Raw genomic sequence first — 12,500 nt, forward strand, 5'->3', positions numbered from 1 at the left:
TTTGTTTACAGCGGTAACCCAGGAAACACTGTATCATTGCTGTTCATAAGCACCACCTGCTGGCAGAGAGTGCATCTGCGTCTCATTCAGCTCGTCTGCTGTTTCCTTCAGATATGTTTTATGTAGCATAGTTTCACAAAACTACAGTCAGACCATTCTGTTTTTGCTTCAAATTTCAAAGTATACGGTCTAATTTAGATTAAAAACTACTCATTCTGCATCTTTGTTTGGATCATGATTAAAATGCATTGGTTGATTTTGGGGTTTGTTTTAAAATAAAAATTTAGTTTTGTTATATTTCAATTTCAAAAAGAAACATGCAGCAATAGCCTAATAAAACGGCAACTTTTCATTTACTGTATAATGTCTTCAATCTCATTTTGTTAAAAGAAAAATCGTGAGAAAATCGAATCGTGAAATCAAATCCGTAAATCGAATCATGAGTTGAGTGAATCGTTACATGCCTAATCGGCGGATAGAGCTAGGAACAGAGAGCTGGGTTAGTTTGGTCTGGAGGAGTGCTGGGATGATTGTACTGAAAGCAGAACTGAAGTCCACAAACAGGATCCTCACACAAGTCCCTGGTTTGTCTAGATGTTGTAGGATATAATGCAATCCCATGTTGACTGCATCATCCACAGATCTGTTTGCTCGGTAAGCAAACTGCAATGGGTCCAGTGATGTCCTTCAGATAAGCCAACACCAGTCTCTCAAACGACTTCATGACCACTGATGTTATTTCAGGCATTGAACCAAAAATTCATTCAAAAAACCCATTGAGTTCAGGTCGAAATGCTAACTCATCTCTGGGCCTACAATAATCTGTCATCCCTGCATCACATCTTTTATAACTATAATAGCATTGTAGACATCTCATTTGAAAGTTTGGTATTTTATTTTGAACTGAATGTCATTGGTGTGTTTTTGGGGAGGTTTTCTACAGTGACAGTGTGTGTTTCCCTGCTGAAGATGAGGACCATCTGTGTCATAGTCTGCCAGTCACTGGCTGTTGTGCCGCTTTGTTTCTGCCGTCTCAACCCGCACGGCTCGCAGTCATCCACTCTGACGGCCGCTTCAACAACAACACACTCTCAGTCTTTGACCTGACAATGAAGGAATCCAAATGCAAAAAGGAAACACAAGGTTGGCCTTAAAAATGTGTTGCTTTCTTATTTTTGTTAATATTTTCGTACACGCCTACAAATTACAAATAAAAGTATTACAATGCAATAATCTCTACTGATACAGTATGTCATGCCTTCCCATTTTAGCTCAGCAAGTCGCCTCTTTTCCGGTAGCGCTAAGCCATCGTTCGGACGTCATTCTCGAGGCGAGAGGGAGCAGCGCTCTTCTAGTTACAGATGGAAACCATCTGAAGGTCTACACATTTAAAGGAGAACTTGTTGCTAGTTTTGAAGACCATTTACAGCCAATCACTGCTCTTTGTGTGGTAAGCTGTTTGACCAATACATTTCAAAACTCTCCCTTTGAATAGTTTGACTTATAAAATGAATTGTGCTATCTTGCAGGACAGTTTTAGGGTGGTGACAGCATCTCGTGACCTATCTCTCAGAATACTGACCTGGAGAAATGATCCAGAGCATGGACTTACACTTGAAAGCCAGTATCATTTGCTCGGAGGCTCCTTCAGAAGGTCCAGGTACAGCATTATCGCCCACACTGTCAGGTGATTTTTACATGCACCATGTTTTGACGGGTAAATTGACTTTTTTTGTATATATGTATTTCCAGAGGATTCACCAACGTTGCCTGTGATTATTCGAGTATTGTGGGCTCTGTGGAGTCAGTGGATGGGAACGATGTTCTGAAGGCTTATACCTTTGATTTCTGACCACATAATCACCAGATGTATTCAGATGTTTTATACTTACTGACCAGGGCTGCGTTTCCCAAAAGCATCGTAAGCCTAAGTAGATCGTAGACCCATTGCCACCAATGGTCTCTACGATCAACTTACGATGCTTTTGAGAAACGCAGCCCAGATCCATGTATAGCCGGAGATGCTGTTACATTAATGAGACAATTAAAACATTAGAACTAATGTTTTTACATAGATATCAAAAAGGTTAGAAGGACTAGTGGGATTGTTTGCATAAAATATATAACTATAATATGACTATAACTTTTCCTCTTTGCAATAAAGCTAATCTCAGAAGATTTAATTTCTAGTTGTGTGCAATCTAATTTTATTACAAATAACTGTACAAGCATGGTACAAAAATGAGAGGTTTCAGTTGCGATGCTTTTCAAGTATTAGCACAATGGCACATCGTATACAGTGTATGGTATTTCTTTTACATCAAATAATTTACCATGTAAAACGCATTTTCCAACTTCTACAAATGGGACAATTATAGTTCAGTCTATCTGTGGGCTAAATCACATGCTGGATTCCTCATCAGAACCAAGACCTGAGAAACAACCAAAGGAACTGCAGCAGCAGATGTGTAGAGCTCATCTTTGATGTTGGACAAAGATGTAAATAAACGAATTCTCTTTGTAATTAAGATGTTCAGCTAGTTAATGTCACATGTGTTAGACCTCAAACTCATTCATGACAGCCGACCTCAAATGATGCAGAGCAATCTTCAAGATCCCGTTCATGATTTTGTGGACACTCTTCCCACCATCTGTGTTTTTCATCTAAAGAGAGCACCAAAGTAAATAAAAGTATGCATGTGACCATTTCAGGGCATCTCAGAATGACACACAGTACCTTTGTGAAAGCTTTTGTCGCTCGCTCCAGGAAAGTGCTCTCGACTTCCTCGGGTATTGTTAATACATGAGCAAAGCAGTCCAGAATACACATCACTGTTTCTCTTGAAGCCTGAGGATGGTAATAAGAATGGATTCACATCATGGAACAAAATTAAAATGCACGCATGAAATGTCTCTCGTTAGTCATATTGATCCATACTAATCTAAAGTTAATACATTTTAAAAGAACAGATCTGATATTTAAATCTTACCCTATCTAGGCAGTTGAGCACAGTTTGGGGGTCCTCACTGGTCTCTGTTAGTGTGTGAACATCATGAGCGGAGATGATTGGCTCTTTGAGCTGCTCCAGCCAGGACCACATGAGTCCAGACAGAATAAATGGGTCTTTTTCCAAACACAGTCGCTCCCACGCACCTTGACGATTAAGATCTGCCTGCAGAGGAGAATGAACAAATTTACTAATCTTTCATTCAGAAAGTTTAGGCCATATTTTCTATATGATGTGAAGAGAGAGCCATATAAGACTAAGACTAACTCGGACATCTTTAGGTTTCAGCGCCATAGAGAAACATTGGAAGATCTGAAGCTCTCATCGGTTTGATGGTGTTTATGTTACAAAACGGTGTGCCTAGGGTACTTGTACCGCTGATTCCAGTTATCCTGAGAGGATGGGCAATGGAATTTATTTTATTCCATTTCCTAAACCCAAACAAAACAGAGCAAAATGTCCCTAAGCATTCACCCCCAATCCCAATGAAGACGAAAACGTTCATTTTCTGGTTGTCATACTCTCATTAAGTTACAATTTTCATCTGCTCGTGCAGAACGTTAATGTCATATTGTGCTGCAATGTATCTCATGAGGGTCAATTTTTCGAAATTGAGATTTATGCATCATATGAAAGCTGAATAAATAATCTTTCCATTGATGTATGGTTTGTTAGGAGAGCACAATTTACAAAATATCTTCATGGAGCATGATCTTTAATTAATTTCCTAGTGATTTTTGGCATAAAAGAAAAATCAATAATTTTGACCCATACAATGTATTTTTGGCTATTGCTGCAAATATACCCCAGTGACTTAAGACTGCTTTTGTGCTCCAGGGTCACATATATCGCTCCATGGCATATTTAAGTCCCACTTGAATGGTGATCCTTCTGTGTCCAAAATATATCAAAAACAGTGGGGAACCGTCAGAGAGGGCCTAACTTATTGTAAAAACAATATTTACAATTTTTAAATAAATGTTTTAAAATATAATATTTTTTATAAAAAATAATTATTACAAATTTTATTCAAGCAATTCATAATTTGACAAACATCATCCAACTTCTGTGAAAAAAAAAAACCTCTTCAAATCTGCGTATTCAGTGAATGGACTTATGAACACCGCCCATTATTTCCATATTTGAATGTTTCCGCCTAGCGTCTGCGGCTCTGTGATTGGAGGTCCAGCTGTGAAATTACAGAGGGACAAGCAATAGTAAATCAATGGGGGAGTAATTTCGAATGACAGAAAAATTGACCAATCATATCTTTCCTCTAAATGGGCGGGCCTTGTTATCACTAACTTTACAACGTGTATCACACACCGAACGCGTCGCGTCAGCAAACGGGATGAGAAATTGCGATCTATAGCACAATGAATCAGGGAATTTATTAGAGCAACAGAAAGACAAACGTTTTGCTAAAAAATGCACAATACGCAATCTTCCAACCTAGGATGAAGTCATTATGTACATTAACAATAATTTGGGACAAATATAATGTAATTTAATGGAAAATTATGTGAATGGCGCTGGGGCGCGGCAGGATTATGAGTCGGGAGCCGCGGACAGCGCTGGTGTTCATACACCGTCATGGAAAACAATGTGTGGGAATTTTAAAGAAGTGGTGCGGCACGGTGCAGGGCTGCACATGTCGTCCAGTGTGCGACCGCCTTAAGGTTGGATAGCCTCTTGTTTCAGAGGTGGAATGGTCAAAGATTACTTTTAGAAGAGGACACCGTAAGCTAGGCTGGTAGTTTTTTCCCCCGATGAGGGTAGGGGGAGAGGGCCTAGGCTCAAGAGTCACGGTTCGCTACTGATCAAAAACATCTTGGGACAAGGTTTTCACACTGACAGCTGTCATTGTAAGACAGTTAGCAAATCCGTTTGTTTGTCCGAGTGAGCAACAGTAACTAAGGTGGGCGGGGCTTACTGATAGGTCAATTAGGTCCATCATGCAGAGCTGCCTGTCTTCAGTGGGACTATGAGGATGAATTGGAGGAAGGCAGAATAAGACGCTACATGCTAAAACTCATTGTAAGTACTTGGATGCAGAGTTGTCAACAGAAAACCACATAATCCCCTGACCTGTTGGTTTAACAACCAGACTAGGAATTTTAATGAACTGAAACAGAGAATATGCTGACTTAATAGTGGCATTTCACAAGTTCACATGTTCATGTAATCTTTAGTGAAGAGGTTTGGCTTGCTGTTGAACTCGACCCAAGCCTGAAGTACCCCCTAGGACTTACATACGCCTCTTCAGGTGCTAACTTTTCTTCTCTCCCAACTTTTCTTTGGAACTCATTTAAACTATATTTAAAACAATGAACTAAGAACAAATAAAACGTCTTTCAGCCATGCAATCTCTCTAAAACAGTGAAGATACAGTGGCAACTTGTAATCGTCTCTTGAAGTAGAATGGAAAGAGTCTGCAGTCTTGTCTGAGACCATACACCAAAACCTAGATTCAGGTCAAGAGGACCACAAGATCAACTCTCCAAGTCTGATGGGATATAAAGTAAATCATAGAGCAGATATCCTAAAAACTATGCAGCCACAGAACTCATCCTGCTAAAGATGGACACTCATGTCTGGAGGTGTGCAAGTTCTGAAAAAGGCTCCTAAAGACACCTCTGCTCCTCAAACAAATCCTACAGCAGGGATGGGCAGCTTCGGTCCTATTATTTTTAAGCACTCCTTAACAGTTTGGTTGGATTTTTTCAGGTATGTTTGATTAGGGATTGAAGTAAACCCTGCAGGACTGTGGCCAATCCCTGCCCTTAACTTTAATACTTCTTAGTACAGGGCTGCAGAACTCAGTTCCTGGACGGCCACAGCCCTGCAGAGGTTAGCTTCAACCCTAACTGAACACACCTGATCCAGCTAATCAAGTCCTTCAGGCTTATTCGAAAGCTACATGGTATATGTGTTGGAACTAAACTCTGCAGTTCTGCACACCTGTCTTAGTAAATCAGTACATGCATCTACCTGCCAAGTAGACACCTTCTGAATTTGCACCTTCTCTCCCTCCTTCTCGAGGTCTACCGCAAGGGACTGAGCCACCAGGAGGCGACGTGACTCCAGAGACAGCTCGGACTGGACAGTAATGAAGGGCACCTCCGAATGCTCTTTTTCATTATGTTGAGTCTCGTCAGGGTCAGAACTGTGCTTGCAGTCTGTCCTCCAGTAAGACAGTATTTGGGAGATGCTTGTGGTGCTTTTCTCATCTGAAACGCCTAGAGATTGGCTTCGCTGCAGGACCGACTGCCTCCTGGTTTTGAGCAGTGGAGATCCTTCTGTCTGGTCCATAAGAGTTTTCAGCTCCCATATATTGCTGGTTGAGCTGTAGATGGGATTGTGCTTGCAAGCCCCCAGAGAAGGAATGACGTAGTTCTGGGAAACACAGCTGAAAGCTCCCAGCTGATCGTTGATGGTAGTTGAGTGGATGCTGGCTAAAACCCCGAGAGGGTTATCCGAGAGGTTTAAAGACGCTGCTAACCTCTGGAGGTCAGACTCGCTGTAGCTAAGGCTCTTACGGACATAATAAAGAGGTTGTGTGTTGCTTCTATTGGCTCTGGGTAGACCTGGAAGACGCGGCCTGATCATAGTCGTCCCATTTTCCAATATCTCTCTGTTTAACTGATATATTGAATTTTCATTAAATGTTTTCTCTACCACATGTGTGACGTCAGGAACCTCGACAACGTCCTCCTCGATAACCTGGTGATTCTCTGCGATGTCCAGTAGGAGTCTGCAGATGAGAGGGACGAGCTTTGGCACGTATCTCAACTTCCGAGCCTCGTATCCGTGCAGTATATGTTTCTGCCGTATCAAGTATTGTGAAAGAGTAACAGGCGGCGCTCTGGGCTCAGCGTTAGCAAACACGTTCCTTAGCGGAACCAGGAAGTGAGCAAACTGCCTGACGCACTGGAGCTGTCCTCTAGTCTGGATAGAGTTTGGTCGTTTGCTTCGAACTAACAGAATGGCTTGGTCTGCTGTCATCTGTGTGGTGAACAACAAGAAACAGGCCAGCAACACACCTATGACATCAACAAGTAAAAAGAGTTAGTATCCAACTAGCGTACATCTCGTAATGTTGCAGTTCGGTTGCAAAAATTTAAGTGTAGGTTACTACAAGATTGAAAAACTATTTAATAGGGCTTTTTTGTCTTTATTTGAGAGGACAGTCAGGGAGAGACAGGGATCAGGAAAGCCTTCCTGTAGCTTGAACAGTAGAGTATGGCATTAGCAGGGCAGGATTATGATACGGCGGTGCCCTGGGCATGGACCGATTTGAAGGCCCCCATGATTTGAAGGCCCCCCTCAGTTGAAATCATGTTTTGGGGGCGGCGGTAATTCGGCTGGGCCCCTCTCTGGTCTAGTGCCCTGGGCACGTGCCTGGTAGTGCCGTGTGTTAATCCGGCCCTGGGCAAACATGCCATAGTCATGGGTTCGATTCCCTAGGAATGTATGAATTGAAAAAATGTATAATTCTTTAATGTAAAAGCTTTGGCTAAATGAGTCTGTGTAAATGGAAAAGGACCATGAGCTGGGACTTGTACTTGAGTCACCTGGAGTGCTGTCCATAAGGCTATAGCTATGACAAACCCTAAAATAAACACATTTTTAGAAGCTTGTGCTCACTGCATGAGTAGTGCTTATGCAGATGCTTTTGACTAAAGCGACTTACGGCAGCATTATTACTGACACAATCCCTCTGGAGTAACTAGGGGTTAAGTGTGCTGCTCGAGGACACAATAATAATAGCTTATGTCTGCTTCTGGGGATCAAACCAGCAACCCATACGCCACATCACCCAAAAAAGATGTATTTTTATTCAATTATAAATATACTGTATTTTAAACCTACTGTACCTGTTCTGCCAAGCCCTGCGTGACAGTGAACAGCCATCTTGCCTTCTTGGATGGCAAAAGACATGACTTTCACCATATCCAAGATGGATGTGAGAGACGCCACACCATAGTCATTCCATCTAAAGTTGTAGAAATATACTAAAATAAAGCAACAAGAGTACCTTTACAACCTAATCATATAAAAACAACCACTGCTATGTTTTTACTTAATGTGTTAAGAAGATTCTTTACGTCTTTAACTTCTTATTGTCACATTACACAGAAAAACGCATTGAAATCTAAAAGTTTGGCAGAATCAATGTACAAAAAGCAAGTCACTCACTGCCAGCCTCCATGAATGTCTCCGGTCGGTAAGAAAAGCCACTCTGGGGATCCAGCGGGTTTCCACAGCTGGCATGTTCGCCAGGGCACTGGAGGTTAATAACGGTCTTCAAACCACATCTTAACACGACGAAACAGCAAATCATAAGAGTGTACCAAACACATACTCCAGAACCAGTTTTCTAAAGGCACGTTTCTGCACGATCATCAGTTTTACCTCAAAAACTGGTCTATTACGTCAAATTTTTCAATGATTTTGGTGGAAGGGCGGGCCATGGCCAGCAGATTGTCAGTGATCCTAAAAAGAAACAGAGGAACCATGAGTTGGAATAATCCATTCATACATGCTGTTATTGCATAAAACTTGGATTTACTGATTGGTTTTAAAAAATGTTGGCATGCAAAATAAAATAAACGCAAGCCTTTGATGATCGGCTGACTTTCTGTAGAGAATGCTCACCAATAACTGCATTTATTTGATTGGAAATACAGTAAAAACAATAAGCTGAATTTTCAGCATCGCTACTTCAGTCTTCAGTGATGCTTAAGAAACATTTCTTATTATAATCAATGTTGAAAACAGTTGTGCTGCTTAATTTTTTTTGATGAGTACAAGTAGTTTCTCCCCAGTTCAAATAATGCAAAAACAATATATAAACTGTTCATTAATATTACCTTTAATTTGCCCCTCAAACGTTAAACATCCAGATGCAATACAGTAACTACAATATGGGATGGTAGTGTGCTTAATTGTCACAATGTCAAAATGCAAAAAGTCAGGTTTCATTCTTTACGCAAAATAGAGTTTGGTTTTGTTTTGGAGTGAAATGTGACACCCAGCAATTCAAACGCTATAAGGATATAACTTGTCTTCATACAAAAGATATTTGCATTTTTCATTAATTCACCATTATTTCACTTCTCAGATATCCACTAAAAAGTCTTTAGCGACCATCATGTTAATTTCTTTACTCACCATTGATTCCAGAGAATGAGTTGCGATTATTACTCACCCAAACACAGCTAGAGAAAATCAACTGTACTTTCTCTTCAATGCATTGAATCCACAGCTGATTTGATAACTTGTCAATATATCATTTATTTTGTCTTCCTTTAAGATGCACGCTCTTCTTCACTGTGCAAAGCGTATGGATCCATCCAGATCGGCTGTACATCATTTTCAAGCAGTGTCTGGCTGAAGGTAGAGTTAATACTGCAGTTCTGTGCTCACATCAAAGAGTGAATATAAAGCGGCTATTTCAGACTCCCTCAAGATTTACCATCTAATCCACTTACTCCTGAAATAGCCCATTTCTCTGGCCACTGACCTCAGAGACGGACAGCGTCATCAGCCACAGCTCTGGCTGCATTCTAGTAATTTCAGCTCTAGTTCATTGCTTCTTTACAGACATTGACGGCTGTTAATTCAGCCCATCAAGAGGCCAGTGCAGCTCCTACTGAAGCCAGTAACTGAAAATGACAGTGAGGTGAGGTTCTCAAAGCTTTGCAAACTGATGGACTTACAGCAAATCTGATTAAAGGAGAGTCTCCTAAGTAGGAAGTTAACAAGCAGCTGACGCACTGCTCCTCCATCAGCATCAGAGTCAAACTCATCTGTGAGCCTGCAGCACAAAAGCAGTCTTAAGTCGCTGGGGTATATTTGTAGCAATAGCCAAAAATACATTGTATGGGTCAAAATTATAGATTTTTCTTTTATGCCAAAAATCATTAGGATATTAAGTAAAGATCATGTTCCATGAAGATATTTTGTAAATGTCCTACTGTAAATATATCAAAACTTAATTTTTGATTAGTAATATGCATTGCTAAGAACTTCATTTGGACAACTTTAAAGATGATTTTCTCAATATTTCGATTTTTTTGCACCCTCAGATTCCAGATTTTCAAATAGTTGTATCTCAGCCAAATATTGTCCTATCATAACAAACCATACATCAATGGAAAGATTATTTATTCAGCTTTCGAAAAATTGACCCTTATGACTGGTTTTGTGGTCCAGGGTCACATTTAGATGACGGCTGTCATTATGACAATACATATCTAAAGACAAAAGACAGTAAGCCACTTTAAATGAATTAAAGAACAGTTCAGAGATTTTATTGTTTATGAATAAAGGACATTAATAATCATTACATAACGGTAATTACGGAAACCCTGATTGGCCCTCTTAAGTGTCACTGATTTTAAATGTCAGTGCATCACATATTTTCCACAAGTGCGATAATCTACCGTATATGAGTGCAGGAATCAAACTGGTCTCACCGACAGTCACCCTGTAAACACCAGCAAACAGATTCACCGCTGACTTCAGTTCACTGACACGACTCTTTCTACATTAGTTTTACACACACATTAAAATGAAGAGGAAACACTCCATAATGACAATGAAGCGCTCTATTCTGCTCAATACGGTCAACAAGTTGACAATATAATTATTAAACATTTTCAGATTTCATGAAATATAGTCTTATTTCATGAAATCTGTCACTGAAAGGGCTCATGTTAGTGAAAGAATTAATGTGAATTAAACGTGTGTTAGAGCAAGGTCACAGATTACGTGGGTTTACTTGTTTCCAATAAAGTCCATCAGCAAACTCTCGGCAAAGCCGGAAAATCACATTAAGGGCTTCACTGGTGGGATTACCTGAGTTCACGCAGGTGAAGTGTGTCACTCAAGCCCTCAGACACATCTCGTGACACACTCACACAGCTTGAAACCAGCTCAGACTCGTTTTAAAATAACGACTGTGAATCTGAGAAGGGGAAAGTGCTCAGTACTGACGGTCCCTTAATTAATGAACAACAGCATTCTGGGAAATTACAGTGTCTGGAATTTCACAATTCTAAAATAATGAAAATTATTTTTAAAAATACAGCATTTTACTTTGTAGGTGCAACTGATTTTCATTAGAATCACAAAAATAGGTCAAAGGAGGAAAAAACAAACAGGATAAAATACCAGCACGATTAATGTTAAACACATACCATGTGTGCAGTATGTATGCTGTAAGCCGTCTTGTATAAAATACAAGGAATGCTACTAAAGCTGTTGCTTTGTGCCCTGTAAAGTGTGTGGTTTGGCTGGTTTGAGCTCCACACGCTTAATGTGGATTCCAGTAGACATCTACTTCTTTTCTTTCTTCTGATTCCCTTATAGAGAAAAATCACAGTCAGTATGGGTCATAATAATAAGATTCAATCTACCACACTCGGAGATTGAAATCTGCGATTTGAAATGGACAGGAAATGAAGTTTACTGAAAATTTAGACACAAAAAAGAAAGAAAAAAGGAAAGGAAATTTTAAAGAGTGTGCATGTGTGTTTTTGTTGAGTGTCATATTTGCTACATCAGCTTTTATAGCTATATAATATGATACAGGTGAATATGGAGCTCATCCTCAAGGATGAAAGAAAACTGAAATATTAAATTGAAATATTACTAACAATCTAAGTTTATAAAAATCAGTAAAGATTTCACAGCAAATAGACAGATGAAGCACGAGCTGAAGCTGGACGTTTGTACAACTACACTAAAAAGCCTTGTTCTTGCTACAGAGGTAAATGATCAATCAGATGACTGAAGGCATGCAGAAGATTGTGTTTTGATCATTTCGATAATTTAGGAGGCCTTCGAAATTTGCGTACATTTTTTTTGTTGTTGTTGTTATTGTTGTTAATGAAACTTACCCACATTAAAGTGTCGATAAAAAGGACTGCATGAAGCTAAGGGTTTATTCTGGGGGCCAGGAAAGTTTAGTAAAAATGAATGTTTGGCAACCAATGTTCCCTCTAAGCTGCACACTTCTTATGTCGCGGCCGCGCAGAAGAAATAATATGCCGCGCGCAGGACAAACACGAAAAAATGAGTTGCGAAAGCCGTTTGATTGAATTCTAGTAAATGTGAAATAATTGCAATGCTTGGGCAAACCGCTATAGAGTTAGAGCCGCTGAATGCAGGTTTACAGGTTTCATAGAAAGAGAATGGTGTGTGCGGCCAAGCGGCAACCTCCCGTGCTGCGTCTCAATGTGCCTACTTATACTACGCCCTTAAAGTATGTACTCTTATGGTGAAGAACACACTTTTGAGTGTGCTGTAGAAGAGTAGGCAAGCTTTGGGACATACTATCACGTCACACAATTGCGTCTTTAACGGACGCTCTGTCGCACAGTTACACGCACCGTCACTGTAAACTGGCCTGTCAATCATCTTGTCACAGTTAACATCCTCCACATTGCATTTCATTTAACTTCCTACCGTATTGGAGAGAAAAGA

At 40.1% G+C, this 12,500-nt stretch overlaps 3 protein-coding genes across 5 annotated transcripts in view; 1 reads left to right on the plus strand and 2 right to left on the minus strand.

The window, feature by feature from the left end:
• The window catches only part of fbxw12 (F-box and WD repeat domain containing 12), an 8,778-nt gene extending 6,913 nt beyond the window's left edge, over positions 1-1,865 (plus strand). Inside the window, exons 7-10 of the mRNA XM_016519352.1 lie at positions 933-1,143; positions 1,272-1,450; positions 1,530-1,660; positions 1,753-1,865. Of these exons, the coding sequence (XP_016374838.1) occupies positions 933-1,143; positions 1,272-1,450; positions 1,530-1,660; positions 1,753-1,852 (621 nt within the window). The 3' untranslated portion in view covers positions 1,853-1,865. The remainder of the gene's footprint in view (positions 1-932; positions 1,144-1,271; positions 1,451-1,529; positions 1,661-1,752) is intronic.
• A 681-nt stretch (positions 1,866-2,546) lies between these two features.
• Positions 2,547-8,690, minus strand: LOC107713765 (protein tyrosine phosphatase domain-containing protein 1-like). Its single transcript, XM_016519370.1, has 7 exons — positions 8,424-8,690; positions 8,208-8,326; positions 7,886-8,023; positions 6,000-7,051; positions 2,991-3,173; positions 2,738-2,848; positions 2,547-2,664 (listed from the first exon to the last, which is right to left on the minus strand). The coding sequence occupies exons 1-7, from the start codon at positions 8,546-8,548 to the stop codon at positions 2,557-2,559; spliced, it is 1,836 nt and encodes a 611-aa protein (XP_016374856.1). The 5' UTR covers positions 8,549-8,690; the 3' UTR covers positions 2,547-2,556.
• A 1,602-nt stretch (positions 8,691-10,292) lies between these two features.
• adtrp1 (androgen dependent TFPI regulating protein 1) overlaps positions 10,293-12,500 on the minus strand; it is a 9,457-nt gene continuing 7,249 nt past the window's right edge. For 2 of the 3 annotated variants that reach the window (XM_016519373.1, XM_016519371.1), the window contains one exon: positions 10,293-11,369. In XM_016519373.1, coding sequence (XP_016374859.1) covers positions 11,329-11,369 — 41 coding nt within the window. In that variant the 3' untranslated portion in view covers positions 10,293-11,328. Of the gene's footprint in view, positions 11,378-12,500 lie in introns of all 3 variants that reach the window. The other variant, XM_016519372.1, reaches the window with a different exon arrangement.

The sequence above is a fragment of the Sinocyclocheilus rhinocerous genome, unplaced genomic scaffold, assembly GCF_001515625.1.
Source record: "Sinocyclocheilus rhinocerous isolate Xijiao unplaced genomic scaffold, SAMN03320098_v1.1 scaffold569, whole genome shotgun sequence".
Lineage (NCBI taxonomy): Eukaryota > Metazoa > Chordata > Actinopteri > Cypriniformes > Cyprinidae > Sinocyclocheilus > Sinocyclocheilus rhinocerous.